Source organism: Nicotiana tabacum, chromosome 12 (genome assembly GCF_000715075.1).
Source record: "Nicotiana tabacum cultivar K326 chromosome 12, ASM71507v2, whole genome shotgun sequence".
Taxonomy (NCBI): domain Eukaryota; kingdom Viridiplantae; phylum Streptophyta; class Magnoliopsida; order Solanales; family Solanaceae; genus Nicotiana; species Nicotiana tabacum.
This window is the reverse complement of record NC_134091.1, coordinates 111,858,324-111,874,931: the sequence shown is the minus strand read 5'-3', so window position 1 is coordinate 111,874,931 and position 16,608 is coordinate 111,858,324. Positions and strand designations below refer to the sequence as shown.

Sequence of the window (16,608 nt, the reverse complement as noted above, 5' to 3'; positions counted from 1 at the left end):
CTAGTCAAAGTTAATCAAGAAAATGTCATTCAACATAGCTATAACATTTTTATTGTTATATTTCACAAGAAAATTTTCACCCTTCTTTTCTTTTTTATCTTTTCTTGAGATGGTATAGAAAACAAGTTGACAATTGACAAGTACTAATTTGTTTTGTAGCTGTCTTTTTGAAAGTTGATTGAACGTGTCTGTTTTTTTTCAAATGGAACAGAAACATAAATAGTAGGAATTATTACAATTCCATTGAAACAAACCACAGACACAGTTTCATTTTTAGCCCAAATAATGGAACAAAATGACACTACTACTATAGAGATGTCAGCCATGGAAATTCACAAAGTTGCTCCTCCCCCACATAAAACCACTTTGCAAAAACTGAAAACTAGGCTTAAAGAAACTTTTTTCCCTGATGATCCTTTGAGACAATTCAAAGGACAGCCATTGAAAAAGAAACTAATTCTTGGAGCTCAGTATGTTTTTCCCATATTAGAATGGGGTCCTAATTACAGTTTGAAATTGCTCAAATCTGATATTGTTTCTGGTCTCACCATTGCCAGTTTAGCCATTCCTCAGGTAGATATTTTTCTTTAATAAATATCCTTTTCTATATAATTAAGTTTCTAAGTTTGTAAGATTATTTGTTATACATGGCAAATTTGTTAATCTTTTCATTTCTTTTCTTTTATTTGTTATTGTGCAGGGGATTAGCTATGCAAAGCTAGCTAATTTACCTCCCATTGTTGGTCTATGTAAATACTTCTTTTTCTTTTGTATTCCCTCCTTCTCAATTTATATTGTACCGTTTGACTTGATACGAATTCTTTTTCTTAAATTTTAAAACTTATGGTCTAACAAACCTTAAATATTTCAGTCCTAAATTTTAAAGCTAAATCATTTCTAAATTTAAAAAAGTGACATTCTTTTTAAAATGTGCTAAAAAAAAAAATATGTCACAGAAATTGGGACAGAAGGAGTTATAAAAAAAGATGAGTAATTTCACTTTTATTTTTTATTTTTACTTTTTTTTTTTGCCATGCAGATTCAAGTTTTGTTCCACCCCTAGTGTATGCTGTACTTGGAAGTTCAAGGGATCTAGCAGTAGGTCCAGTTTCAATTGCATCACTTGTTCTTGGATCAATGCTAAGAGAAGTGGTTTCCCCTACAAAAGATCCAATCTTGTTTCTTCAACTTGCCTTCTCTTCTACTTTCTTTGCTGGCCTTTTCCAAGCTTCTTTAGGCTTTTTAAGGTAATCTCACTCTCTTTCCTATTCTATTTTATACCTTCCCCTTGCGCACTCAGCCTAAAAAAGGTGAAAATATAATTACTTTGGGTGTGTTTTGCGCGAACGAATATTTTTGTGGTTTAAATATTTTTCTCGTGAACTTTCCCCAGCCAAAAAGAGAAAAAAAAAAAATTCCAAAACTCTTTTTCAACCTTCTCCAATCTATCTCCACCCACTCCCACCCCAACCCCCACCCCTCTCTCTCCCCATCACCCCCGCCATCCATCCCTCTCCCAACCCCTACCCTCGCGATCCGGCAACCCCGACCTACCACCTTCCCTCACCTTTACCAATTTCGTATTTCGTCTTCCATAGTATTTGCTTAAATTATAGTACTATATTTTTCAAAAATATTTTCTGCTACCTAACCAAACGCTAGAAAATAAGTAAGAAAATAATTTATTTTACCAAACACACCCTTTAACTTCTTTGTACCGATCGTCGACATAATATTATTATTTAATACCATTATATTAAGTTACCCACAACTATAAGTGATTATTTATAGCAAATCTGATATAATAAGTTGAAAAGAGTAAATAATTATAACATACTATTAAGATACACTGTTTGCATATATAAGCTTACACTGTTAATATATCCAAACAGGATTAAAGGGGGACAAGAAGTTTGGAAATCTCTCTCTTCCCTATTCTGTTTCAAAAAAAAAAGAAAAATATCATTAAGTAGGGAGGTAGAAGCTTGAAAAATCAAAATGAGGCATAAATATATATGTTATACCTTCGGTCCATATATTATTTATCTTTTAAAATTTTTGCATATTCCTTAAAAATAAAATTAATACCCTTAATCGTAAATATATTGTTTAAACTACCATTTATCTCTCTTAAATATTTAATTTATTAACACTACACTAATTGAATTAGTAAGGGCTGATTTGAAAAGAAAAATATGTAATAAATGACTGTATTGTTTTAAAAAAAAAAAAGTGAAATAGTTTTATTCTTAAGATCTCTTTACCCGTTATTTGTTACTCTACTAGCAAAAATAAAACCGGAAATGATTGAGGGATAGATAATCGGTTATGAACTTATGTTTAATTTGATATATGAGTTTTTGCTTTCATTTTCTTTAATTGCAGACTTGGGTTTATAATTGATTTTCTCTCAAAAGCAACACTGATTGGATTCATGGCTGGAGCTGCCATTATAGTGTCTCTACAACAACTCAAGAGTCTTCTTGGTATTACAAATTTTACCAAACAAATGGGAATAATCCCTGTTCTAAGTTCTGTTTTCCACAGGACAAATGAGGTTAGTGTAATCCTTTTTCACTCTTTAATTTAAATGATCCAATAGTGTAAAAATATTTAATTCGTCAATGTATATAAGTTAAACTCAATGAATAATTAACAGCTGTGTTTATGTGGTATTTGTGCAGTGGTCTTGGCAAACAATATTAATGGGATTTTGCTTCTTGGTTTTCCTCCTATTGACCAGACACATAGTAAGTATTTTTGTTCTTTTTCTTTCTGAGAATTTCGTAGGAAGATCGGGGAGGAGAAGGGAAAAGGGACAGTAAAAATCGAATTCACACTTATTATGTAGTAACTCAATTGAAGAGTGGTTGAGCAGTTGAACATCTTTTATCGAAAAAATATACTCTATATATAAGAAATTATTCTGTGTATATAAATTAAAAATTACTTTTTATATATGTATATTAAATTAACGGAATTTTTGGCTTCGCCGATATGTAATTTCTTGAAAATTTTATAGCATCTTTGTCTCTTCATGATATATGGAATTCTATCATTGATAACTTATGAATATCCCATACTTTTTGTAATGCAGAGCATAAGAAAACCAAAATTATTTTGGATTTCAGCTGGAGCTCCTCTTCTATCAGTGATTATCTCTACACTGCTGGTCTTTGCACTAAAAGCTCAGAAGCATGGCATCAGTGTTGTAAGTTTCTCTAAATAATAAATTCACTATATCAATAATGGTTGTCAATATAACTAAAATAAATCATATTAAGTTAGACGTCTTAGGCTAACTAAGTGTCTACATGTTTAACTAGTGCTAGTCAAGTGTAACGCGTAATAATTTATTTTTGGGCAAAATACAAAAATGGTCAGTTGACCGGAGCTAATTGCATTTGCTAACCAAAAAGTATATAAATATGTATGTTATATGTATATAATAAATATATATACAAAAAATATATACATTTTATCGGCTATTATTTTTAGGAACAACTAAAAATATATATTTCTCTTTATTTTTTTGACTATAGTATCTACACTTTTTATGGTTGCCGATTATTAAATTTTTGTTACTAATGGTAGATTGGAGAACTACAAAAAGGATTAAACCCTGTTTCATGGAACATGTTACACTTACATGGAAGCTACTTGGTGCTTGTAATTAAAACAGGCATTGTCACTGGCATCCTTTCACTCACTGTAAGTTTATTCTAACAACTCTGTTTCTGTGCGAAAAATGTCTAGCCCATACTATTTTGACATAAATATGATGTTGTAATTGTGCATATATTGTGTTCAAACAGGAAGGAATTGCAGTTGGAAGGACTTTTGCTGCTTTAAAAAACTATCAAGTGGATGGAAACAAAGAGATGATTGCAATTGGATTAATGAATATTGTTGGTTCCTCTACCTCCTGCTATGTCACAACAGGTATTATAATCTTCCCTTTACCACTTGTAATCCATTAAATTTGACAAAAAGAAATTAAATTCAAAGTAAAATGAAGCGCTCGGAACACAGGGACGAGTTTTTCGCGGTCAGCAGTGAATCATAATGCAGGAAGCAAAACAGCAGTTTCAAACATAGTAATGGCAGTGACAATAATGGTAACACTCCTGTTTCTCATGCCACTCTTCAAATACACACCAAATGTTATACTAGGGGCGATCATCGTTACTGCTGTTATTGGCCTAATCGACATCTCAGCCGCTTATCAAATCTGGAAGATCGATAAGTTCGATTTCATTGTCTTGTTATGTGCATTCTTTGGAGTCATTTTCATTTCTGTCCAGAATGGTCTTGCCATTGCAGTAAGCTCACTATTCCACTATATATTTTCCTTTTTTCTTTTTCTTTTATAGTATTCCTATGGTTTTTGACCTTTTTTGCCTTTCTATAATATTGAATTTCAGGTTGGAATATCAATATTTAAGGTGTTGCTGCAAATTACAAGGCCAAAAACAGTGTTGTTAGGAAATATACCTGGTACAAGAATTTATAGGAATTTAGATCATTATAAGGAAGCTTTGAGTGTACCTGGTTTCCTCATTTTAAGCATTGAAGCTCCAATTAACTTTGCCAATACAACTTATCTCAAAGAAAGGTACAAAAAGTCCTATTTTGCTTCCTTTTGTTTTTCCATACTTATTTTGTATGATTTAATATTATCTGTTATTTTTAATTGCAATAGGATTTCAAGGTGGATGGAAGAGTATGAGTCGGGAGAAACAAAAAAGCAGTCAGAGCTAAGATATGTGGTCCTTGATTTGTCTGGTAAGTTGACTCAAACATGATTCATAAAACAGGGCAGTGCGATGCTATTTAGAAATTAGCCAATATTTATTTTATCCTGAAGTTTTAAACTAAAAATCTTAACTTCCGGACAATCCTAGACATTTTTGTCCCGAAAATTTGAACTGGAAAACTGAAAATCATAATGCACCGACTAATTTCTAAATAACTGCCTTTTAGAGTGGCTATTTGGTGTCATTTCTTCCAGAAAAATATCTACTCAGAGTAGTTTTGATATTTTACTAATTTTTTTTTGGGGGGGGGGAGGGGGGGGGATCAACAATTCTTTTTTTAAAAAAATTATTATTATTATCTATTTTTTCTGTTACATTATTTGAAAATTGAACAACAACAACAACTAGGCCTCAGTCCTAAACAAGTTGGGCTAGATCCTCACTTTTTTAAACGTAATTCTTATCATCATCATTAAATTTGAAATTTGATCATAATTGTTTTTTCAATATTCAGCTGTGAGTGCTATTGATACAAGTGGAATCTCATTGTTTAAAGATCTAAGGATGGTACTTGAAAAGAAGAGTCTTGAGGCAAGTACACTTTAGCTAGTTATATTATCTTATTCTATTCAATTTTTGTTATTATAAACTATTCTTATTTTGCGAATCACAGCTTGTGTTGGTGAATCCAATTGGAGAAGTATTGGAAAAACTACAGAGAGCTGATGATACAAAAGATATGATGGGACCAGATTGTCTGTTTTTAACAGTTGGAGAAGCAGTAGCTTCACTTTCCACAACAATAAAATACCAAATACCAACTCATGTATGATAACCTGAAGACTTGATTTTGTTTGATCAAGAATTTAATTAAACAATATCTTTCTCCTTAGATTTACTAGATATGCAGTGATAGTATTGTACAAGCATTGTCTGCTAAGGCAAATATTGATATTCAGAAAGCATTATTCATCAAAGTAAACTTGTTTGTTTTGCTAGTAAAGATTGCAGAAATAGCATCCTTTTCTTCTGTTTTTGGTGCGACTAATTAGCCTATGCATTAGCACTTGAAATGTTTCTCCATTACAAAGAAAACCAGTAGCAACGGATTGGCCATCAATCAGATTTGTATGAATGAGTTGAAGAATATGTTATTATGGTCAAATTGAAAAATGAGTTCTTTAAAACTATACAACTAATCAAGAAGTTGTCAATTTTGTAAGTAAGGTAATCAAAATCACATAATCACCGTTTCATGTGGCCCTAGTGGTCAATAAAATAGATTGAGAACCTGAGGTTTCATATCAAATGCTATCGGAGATAAATACGCTAGGTGATTCCTTCTCATCTATCTAAACCTTAGTGGATAGATTTACCTGGTACTTGTTGGTGGTGGGATGGTGGGAGATAGCAAATATCCTGTTGAATATGTCATACGTGTGCAAAAACTCGCTTGGACACCATAATTATAGAAAAAGAATAATCATTGTTGCATAGCCAAGAAAACCTTAAAAGGGGAAGTTTGACGAGTACCACCAAAACCATCTTGTGCACCAATATTAAAGGCATTAAAAAAGGAACATTAGGCTAAATCTTCATTTCTATCTCCTCCTACTACAATTGGGAGTTGATTGAGGCTGTTGCCTAAGTGGAGAATTTTGTAGAGAATGGAAGTTACATGCAAAACATGGTAATTATATTTTATTAATCTGTGTAGTCATTTCATACAATTTTCTCAAGAACAAATACAATACAAAAGCATAACAAATTCAACTTTATTACGTAGTGCTGTTTTAGTAATTATGTGATACTCCCTCCTTCCCGAAAAGAATAATACATTTTGGACTTCGAGAGTCAAATTTCTTAATTTTTAAGTTTTTTATAATAAAATTTATATATTTAAAAATCATATAAAAAATACTCCACAATATTTTAAAAAACATATGAAAAGTTACCATAAAAAAAACAATTGTTGGAGTAATAAACTATAAATAGACTCAACAATTGAACATGAGCCAGCTTCAACCCACAAATTCTTTTACACCGCAGCTAAGTCCCTCCTCTCTCTCTCTCTCTCTCTTAATTTCCTTTGCTTCTTAGCATACGTTCTATGTAACATAATCTTACTAAATCTTCAATTCTTGTCTAGTATACTTGATGCAGTCAGACTTGTTTAAGTTATATTTTCACCTTTCCGTAATAGTTTTTTTAATGAATAACAACAATATCCATATTTATAGCAAAACACTCTTCGTAAAATTACTTCTTTATAACAGTCATATAGAATCTTTAAAATTATTAATATAAAGATGTGGACACAATCTTTTCCTTTCAATAAAGTTTTTATCTTGCATAAGACATTAGATTTGAAGATATGCACATGACATTTTTCATTGGATATCTTTTTGCTGAAAATTTGGACACTTATCTTCGCAAATTCAAGTGTTATATCGATAGTAAGAGAATGCAATCTACGAAATAGCTACAATTACAAAATTCTTCCATCAATTTTGATAGATTTTATTTTCTTAGTAGCTTTAAAATGTGCATGAAGAGTTTAAATCTTTATACGTTTAGTTATGATTTTATTAATAATGTATTAGCTTTCTTCAATATTTACTTAGTGAAATATGCATATCTTTTGAGATTTTAAATTTGAATAATTTTCTTATCTTTTATATGTAACATTAAAAAAAGAAAAATAATTAATTTTTAGATAAGATTTATCTATAACAGCCAAAAAATATTTAAACGTCAAATGTTGTTATAGGCAGTGGTGGAACTACAATACCGGAAGCGGGTTCGGCCGAACTCAGTAACTTTTATTCATACTTTATATTTTTCTTAAAATATCCACTGAATATGTATAAATATACAATTTAGAACTCAGTAACTTAAAAAAATTACAACGCAGAATCCATAAACTTCAAATTCTGGCTCCGCCTCTGGTTATAAGTGTATAACAGTCATTCACTATAAAAACCAAAAAATATCGGAACAAACGAGACTGTTATAGAGATGTTTGACTGTACTATCCCTTGATCATCCTCTTTTGCTTGGGTATGCTACCTTTTTTTATCTAATAATAGTACTGAGAAAACTTGTTTTTTTTTTCCTTTTTATCTATATCTTCGTATAGGTGACCCTAATTTGCTTGGAATTGAGGCCTAGTTGTTACTATTTTCTGTTGTATCTGTATTGTCATGCTATTTTCTTGACTGATACTATATGATTTCAGGCTTCTTTATAGTTAATAGGAGTATATATTTGGATAAGATTAAAAAAATATCATGATTTCAGAGTGTTCCTTTTACCTTTTCTGAAACTATCATGCACTTGTTCAAAATTGTTAAATCTGATTATTTTATATTCTTTTGGAACTTGAGAATTCCAAGATAAGGAGATTTACTGATCTGCATTACATGCTTCTCTGTCATTACAACTTAAAATGTTTGTTGATAATAGCAAGTGCCTTTTTGGTTTTAAATAACAGAAATAATTGAGCAAATTTCCCCCCTAAGTTGTCTTTAACAGGCTTGTGAAGTATAAACACTACAAGTACCTGTTTATAGTAAGGGTGAATAAGTAATTAAAAAACAAAGTAAGTAATTTACTTACTTTAAATTACATTGATATGATGAAAAAGATTACACTGATATTTTAAAATATTCTTTAATTGTAGGTGTAGTATTAATTAAATTTAATCGCATACTGAAAGTTTTAAGACCTTATTGTTTCGGTCAGACGTAAAATAAAACATATGTTAAAAATTGAAATATTGCTAAGGAAATTGAAGTAATATTGACATTTGTTTAAACGAATCGACACCGTCTAAAAATGCCCTAATTAATTGTGATGCGTTAGTGTTGGTAATAGCATACAAAAACGTGGCGATGTTAAAGAATTGTTTCCCTAAAAAGGCAATAAAAACACAAGGAATATTTCCAATTGTACAGGACCAAATAAAACTTGTCTAGAATTCCAAACAAACCGAATCCCACAAGTTATGGATCTGTCAATTACTCATCAAATCACTTCCAAAAACCCTACTTTTTGTAGCGACAACAATGTGTGGAAGAAAGCAGTAGGCATGGACAAATTGAGAGAAGCCATATTGAAACTGTCAAACAGTGAACCAAATGGGCCATTATCACCGACCCAGAACTACATTCTTCAACAACGCCTTTCCCATTTCCTTTCTTCTCTAAATACTACCCCTGATCATCCTCCTTATTCTTGGGTAAGTTTTTTTTTTCATACTAATATGTGATTATTTCATGATTTTTAGTCAGTGGGTACAATGTTTTACTGCAATCTTTTATGAAAGTATTTGTGAACTTAATTATTTATAGAATTAGAGACAGAAAAAAGAAAAAATGGTAATCTGTCAATGATTTATAAAGAAGGCATCCAAGGTGGTCGGATTGAGAATCATGAGGTCTCAAGTTCAAATCCCAGGTCCCATATGTGTAAGTGTTGGTGGATAGAGTTACCTGGTACTTGTTGCTAGTGGGATAGAGTTACCTGATACCTTCTGCCGGTGGGAGGTATCATGTATCCCGTGGAATTAGTCGAGGTGCGCAATTAGTCAAGGTGTGTGCAGGCTGGCCCCGGGGAAAAAAGAAGGGGTCAATTGGAGGAGGGATTACCTCTTTAGATGACTCAATTTTTTTTAATAACCAAGCAATCCGTGGTGCGTGGTTTGAAACTCGGTGAATAATGGGGCCAGAGGTTGTGAAAAATTATACGTGATTATATATGAACTATTCAATCCCCTTGACATAGAAAAAGATTATAGTGTAGTAGTAAAGAGGTTCAAAAATTGCTTGAGGTCACATGTTCAAGTCGTAGGTGTGAATTTCTAGCTCCTCCACTGATGGGGCCGCCTCTATGTCCTTCTTCCGTTAAATACCGGACTTTTGTCTGTGGTTCGGATGGAGCTTGTGACCGGTACCTAACCCACACATTAGAAGGTCGCTCATACCACTAGACCAAAGCCCTAGGGCTAGATGACCCAAGTTATTAAGCTATTGAAACTGTAGCTACTTAAGGACGAGTAGTAAATTTGGGGTGCCCAAGTTCTGGGATTTTAGCACCGAAGCGAGTTCTGATTTCCTTTGTAAAAATACATTGTCTTGTTTTACTTAATGATGGGTAGGGGTTCCAGTGTATGAGATGTATATATGGGTGGGGGTTTGCGTGTCTGTATTATTAAGTTTGGTGAATAGTTGGACAATATTTATCAATGTGTATCTGCTGAAAAAAATGAATTCTTGGATTTTAGTTTTTATTTTGAATGCTGGGATAGTTAGCCTGCCTATGTGTATGAGTCCAGATATCAGAGAATTTTTTCCATGATTGTTTGTTGGGGCTTTTGTCTCAAGACTATATTATTACTCTTTTGAAAAAAAGGAAATAGTTACTCATTTTTGTTAATGCGTGTTTGTCAGATTCTTATCAATCCTATTCATTTCATGCTATTGGATTCATATGTATCATCTGGAAAAGTGAGATTTCTTTTGTTATTATAATGTTAATATCTTCCTCAAACACTAGCCAAAAAGATTTGCTTTTGAAAGTTTTTCTCTTAATTAAGAGCTTGATTAATCAAAGTAGCAACGCAAGTTCAGATCTCGGAGAGTTGATAAGCAATTTCTCTTCTTCCCATTCATCTCTTAAGGAGTAACAGTGAATAGTTTTGAATCCTCAGTTTCCACATAGTTGAAGATTTTCCTTTATGGTCTAATCAAATGTTTTCTTATTGTTATAGATGATTCAAAGGGCGTTGCAGGAATTGGATGAAGAAGGAGGTTCGAGTGAAGACTCAATATCTAAGTTTATCAAGGAAGAATATGACAATTTGCCAGTGGCTCATATGTTCCTGCTGAAACATTATCTACAGAAGCTGTCTGAAAATGGTGAAATTCTTATGGTTGACGGAGGAGGGCGCTTTTTGCTTGCTGGTAGTGGCAACAATAGCTTGAATCCAAAAGCAAAAAGCAAGAGGAAGTACAAGAAGAGGAAGGGAAGGTGGGATTGGGAGATTAAACCAAAGAAGCGGCGGCGCAAGGAAAAGGAAGAGAAAAAGCATGATGATGTAAAAGTTGTTAAAGAAGAGAAGAACAAGTTGGATGAGCAACAAAATGTAGTCAATCATGGGCAACAAAATGGAATACGCAGGGAGTTGAATGGGCATCATTATGAACCGAACACAGATAAAGAAGAAGGGCAATTAAGTGCAAGGCAAAATGGTGTAACCGGAAATAAAGTACTTCCCAAAGGAGGTCTAAAGATCAGATTACATAAACAGAAAGGGAAGCAACAGTTTGAAGGACCACTGCAATCTTTTGTTTCTAGTGAGAGTGGTGTACGTAGTAAGGCAGGATCTGAGCATTTAGATGATGTGAAATTGCAGCAACCGAAGCTTAGTCTCAGCGGAGTTGAGGAAACAGCTGACATATGTAGTTTATATTCACTGGAAACTGAACAACCTGAAGATAACCTGCCTCAAATATTAAGTCCTCAAGCACCTCCAGGTTTTGAGTTTGTGGTTGTGGAGGATGCCACAGCAAATAACTCTGCATCAGTTGGTTTGGACTCCGCGAAGGAAGATTCTGTTGAACCTAGAATTGATGACTTGTCTGATGCATCAAAACAGTCTAAAGAGCGTCTAAAGCAGCAGAGGGAGTATCAACACACCAATGATGGATCTATGTCATCAGCAACTGTATTGTCCTTAAACCAGAATCAACAAACTGAGAGGCTAGAAGATGAGCTTGTTGCTGAGGATTTGTTGAAGACTAAGAATCAGCAAAAAAAGCACGATGCTTTGCAGCAATTGAAGAATATCAACAACGCGCGAAGGATAGGAACAGTAACTCAAAATGAACCACTAGTTTTGACTTTGCAATGTCAGCAGCGGGAGCAGCATATATCAGACGGAGGCACAAGGCAAGTGCAGTTAGCACCATCAGAACCCAAGCAGCAGCTGTCCGTTCCGAGAAGACTGACAAGAAGTCAGCTAAAAAAAGGGTCCAGAACTCAACTATTTGCCTCGAAACAGCTAGAGCAAGAGAAGAGCTCATCAGAACCCAAGCAGCTGCCCATTCGGAGAAAAAGGACAAGAACTCAGCTAAAAGCGATCATAACTCAACCCGCATCATCGACAGATTTGTTTGCCTTGAAACATCTAGAGCAAGAGAATTCACTTGAAATTAAGCAGCAGGTAGATAAACCTTGTGACCTCAGTAAGAAGACAGGAGCTCTGCTAAATGAAATGATAACTCCAGATACTCACGGGAGTTTAGACAAAAGAGAGGCGCAGCAGCTGATAGAACTGTCAAAGATGGAAGAATCTCACGAGACTGTACTTGCAATGGTTGAACCATCATCTGAAAAGAAGCAGCAGCTGGAAGAAGGGACATCTACCCTGGAGAAGCTCAACGCGGATGATGATTCTATAGGATTTGAGGCAGTGTCGATTGAGATGTCATCTCAAACTGATCGTGAACAAAGACAACTGAAGCGCTGGAGCAGAGACCGATCTGAACCTAAATCAGTAAGTACCTCTGAAGTTAAACCATTGCCATTCTGTGCCTCAGCAGATAAACATTTAGTACAATTGGAAGAACCTTTGGCATTGGCAACAAGTGAGGAGGCGTTGAATTTGACTGATCCTCAGCATGAGGTGCACTTGGAGCAACCAAAACGTCAGCTTCGTCGGAGGCCTCCTAAGTACAAGGAGGATGAGGCCAAATTAGGTACTAGTACAGTTTCGGCTCTGGCAACAAATGAGGAGGTGTTGCCTGATAAAAGAACAAATGAGGAGGTATTATGTTCGAATGATCCTCAGCATGAGGTGCACTTCAAGCAACAAATACAAAAGCGTCGTGGGAGGATCTCCAAGGGCAATGATGACGGGGCCAAACCAGGTACTACAATTTTGAAGAAGTTGGGAGTATCTAAGAAGTCAAAGAAGAAACAAAATGGTCGAAGTCTAGGAAGGCCTAGGAAGACACAGTAAAGTGAGAATTGCAATTCCTTGAATCTTAAGATGATTAATGGTATAAATTGAGATAAATCCCAGAAGTTCAAATGTTAGTGAATAACAGTAGTTGCTTGTAGTTCTCTTATGTTTTCAAACTTGGCCCTGCACAGTAGAGGTACAATATAGTAATTCAAGCTAATAACTTGAGTGTCACACATACTTGAAAGAAGCTATAACATTATTTATTAATCGCTTGAAGTTCTCTTTTCTTTTTAATTTTGTTCTATAGTTGGAAGAAAGAAGACTTTGATTGTTTAAGGTTTATTGAAGTAAGATGGAGTTTTTAGTGATTTACTTGGATTTTTTTCCTATACATACTATCAACCTGGACATTTTCTTGATACTTAAAAGATAAAGATTATTTTCTTACAGTTATTATACTGTTGAAGCTTGAATTTCTTATAACATGGTCTTCTTGAGATAATGTCATGTTCATGATTCATGGGTGGACCTTTTAATTTTAATTTTTTACTTATGTTAATTTTCCAGTATGCAGTTTGGATTAGCTAATAAATATACAATTATCTTCATTTATTCCCAACTAAACAAAAGCAAAAAAATAAATAAATAAAGGAGTTTACCAAAATGACGAGACATTTGAACCAAGTATAGCAATGGGGAGGTCACCATCCATTAAAAAAAACATTGTATTTAACTACTTGCCAATGTATAGTAAATGCACTGAATGTAAGCACCTTTTTCAATTAAATACAGTTCAACGGAATAATCATAGAAATAATGATGATTTCCATTACCATCAAAAATTTAAAATAAATATTATCATTTTTATTGTTACTGTTACTGTTACTTCTCTTGAAAAAAAATCACTTTTTTTTAATCGAAACCCCCTTAATTTTCTTCCGTCTTTGACTTTTTCATGCTTATTTGCGTGTCCATCCCTACTTAATTCAAAGGAAAAGGGGTATACTGATTTAAAAAAAGTAATATTGGAGAAATCTGTTTATTTATTAGATTACTTCTTACCTTTTTCTAGATTTTGATATTCAAAAATGTGAAACAGTTTTTTTTTATTAAAGCTCAATTCAAAAATCTGTACTTTAGCTCAGTTCGATTTTGATTTTTGATTAAAGCTTGTTTCCCTTCGATTCAACCTGCCAAAGTTCAGTTCCATCAAAGTTAATATGTACAAACAATTTTTCTTATTTAAACTAATAATTCATATTAATGTATATGGTCGAAATAGGTTTCGACCTTAGTACGTTCGATCGAGTTCAAACGATTATTTATCAAAGTGAGATCCAGAAGGTGGAACAAACTATCCTCGAACCTGGGGAGGCCGATCCGTGTCAAGTTCGATATCATTACCGAGCTCGAATCAAAATCAAACCATGATGCAGAGTAGATCTACCATGCTGATAATCCAGATACCAACCGACATTGACCTCGAATCAATTCGAGGGCTCGAGCCAGGATCGGGCTCGAACCAAGATCATGAGTTTGAGCCGAAATCAAGCTCAAACCAAAAGCGAGGGTTCTAAGCAAGATCGAGCTCGCAGACAAAAGCTGTTGCAATCCCACTAGAGAGAATCTTGGTAGAAATTATGAAAAAACTGACTTATCATGGGTCTTCCACTGGATGTTTATTTTATTATGCTTAGAGCCGAATCCCTTCACTATAAAAGGGCTTGGTTACTATTTCTGTAGAACAAGTTTTTCAGGCTTACATTGTAATAAGAGTGCTATATTTTTCTGCAGTAAAGAATTGTTCATTCAGATTTCTTACATTGATTCTATTTGTTGAATCCCAAGACTCTTTGTTCCTGATAACCTTACCTATTTCGCATTCTCTCCAATCTATATTTACATTTCTATTAATCCTTATATTTTGTGTCAAGTTACGCCACATATCCTCAGAACTGCGTATAAATTCAACTCTATCCATTTTTCGGGTAAACAGTTTGGCGCTCACCGTGGGCCCGAGGATAACAGTGGTTATTTGATACAAATCTGAAAAAACACGCCATTGTGCCTTGCACTCATTTCCGAAAACATCTTGAATTTCGGATCAGCTGCGAATAACTACCAATCAAATGGCTTCACCAATCGATTACGAAGCCGGCCTTCAAGATGGCACCGAGGCTCAAATCGAAGTACCCGAAATTCGAGCCGAAATACCACTGGATGTCAATTCACAAATAGCTTTGGAGGCAAATCAGCGCTCCGAACCGGAAAGAAGCATTCAGGGCGGTACTCGATCTGTAGCCCGAGATACCCAAAACACGGGAGAAATCGGGGCCAGCTTACGTATGATCTTCGAGATGCTACAAGCCCAACAAGTAGCGATAGCTCAGCTACAAAGCCAAACTCGTGCACAAAGCAAGCCGGATTCCAATCCACTTCGGGAAGTCACCCCCAGAACAGAGCCCGCCATAGTGAAATCTAACGAGCAAGAATCGGGGACTACTTCCGGAATTATTAAATTACTCGAGGAACTCACAAAACAAGTCGAAGCCAACGACAAGAGGGTGGAAACGTACAATGCCAGGGGTCGATCAAATATCGGGGGCTCCACCAATGATAAAGGGGCTTGATTCGAAAACATTCATACAAAAGCCTTTTCCGTCGAGTGCGGTACCGAAGCCAATCCCCAAAATATTCCGTATGCCCGAAATTCCAAAATACAACGGTACGACCGATCCTAATGAACATGTCACCTCTTACACATGTGCCATAAAAGGCAACGATTTGGAAGACGATGAGATCGAATCTGTGTTGTTGAAAAAGTTGGGGGAGACCCTCTCGAAGGGAGCGATGATCTCGTACCACAATTTACCACCGAATTCCATCAATTTTTTTGCCATGTTAGCAAATTCGTTCGTAAAGGCACATGCTGGTGCCATAAAGGTTGCAACAAGGAAATCAGACCTCTTCAAAGTAAAGCAAAGGGAGGATGAAATGCTGAGGGAATTCGTATCCTGATTTCAAATGGAACGCATGGAATTACCCTCGGTCACAGACGATTGGGCCGTACAAGCTTTCACCCAAGGGTTGAACGAGCTTAGTTCGACAGCATCACATCGGCTAAAACAAAATTTGATCGAGTATCCGGCGATAATGTGGCCAGATGTACATAAACGATACCAATCGAAAATTAGGGTCGAGGATGATCAGTTGGGATCTCGATAAGGACCCGTTCATCAGAACAGGACAGTTACTAAAAATCAAAAGGAGATCGACAGAGAATAAAGGTCGAACAGAGACCGATATCGACCGTATATCGCAGATCGGGTGAACAACGGTTTAGCATGCAATGCAGTTTGGAATAGTCGAAGGATCGATCGAGGACAAAATTCTCGGGGGCTTATGAGTAAGAGCGGCTTTGATAAATATGCTGATCCTATAGAAGCACCTCGATTATTAGAATATAACTTCAGTGTTGGTGCATCCGCTCTCGTGTCAGCCATCGGACGCACCAAAGACACTAAATGGCCTCGACCCATGCAGACCGATCCTACCCGAAGAAATCCCAATCAAACGTGCGAATATCATGGTACCCATGGCCACATAACGGAAGATTGTAAGCAACTAAGGGAGGAAATAGCTCGCTTGTTTAACAAAGGGCACCTTCGGGAATTTCTAAGTGATAGGGCAAAGAACCATTTTAAAAGCAGGGATTTCAGCAAGCAAAATGAGCAAGAAGAACCGCAGCACGTCATCCACATGATCATCAGCGGCATCGATACCCCTCAGGGACCAGTACTTAAACGCACTAAAACATCGATTGTGAGGGAAAAGCGATCTCGGACTCAAAATTACGCACCTATGGGGACTTTGTCCTTTGAT

The 16,608-nt window shown here is 35.1% G+C and overlaps 2 protein-coding genes across 4 annotated transcripts; both read left to right on the top strand.

The window, feature by feature from the left end:
• The first annotated feature begins 232 nt into the window (after positions 1–232).
• Positions 233–5,760, top strand: LOC107773201 (putative sulfate transporter 3.3). 3 transcript variants are annotated; one of them, XM_075226828.1, is made up of 13 exons: positions 233–573; positions 701–749; positions 1,040–1,247; positions 2,386–2,557; positions 2,685–2,750; positions 3,098–3,211; positions 3,595–3,711; positions 3,816–3,942; positions 4,072–4,322; positions 4,425–4,615; positions 4,703–4,785; positions 5,272–5,348; positions 5,431–5,760. In XM_075226828.1, the coding sequence occupies exons 1-13, from the start codon at positions 286–288 to the stop codon at positions 5,587–5,589; spliced, it is 1,902 nt and encodes a 633-aa protein (XP_075082929.1). In that variant the 5' UTR covers positions 233–285; the 3' UTR covers positions 5,590–5,760. The 3 variants fall into 3 exon arrangements, with proteins under 3 accessions (XP_075082929.1, XP_075082927.1, XP_075082926.1); XM_075226826.1 differs by having other exon boundaries at positions 4,057–4,322; XM_075226825.1 differs by having other exon boundaries at positions 4,033–4,322.
• A 2,910-nt stretch (positions 5,761–8,670) lies between these two features.
• Positions 8,671–13,000, top strand: LOC107826290 (uncharacterized). Its single transcript, XM_016653251.2, has 2 exons — positions 8,671–8,997; positions 10,528–13,000. The coding sequence occupies exons 1-2, from the start codon at positions 8,764–8,766 to the stop codon at positions 12,778–12,780; spliced, it is 2,487 nt and encodes an 828-aa protein (XP_016508737.1). The 5' UTR covers positions 8,671–8,763; the 3' UTR covers positions 12,781–13,000.
• Positions 13,001–16,608: the final 3,608 nt, after the last annotated feature.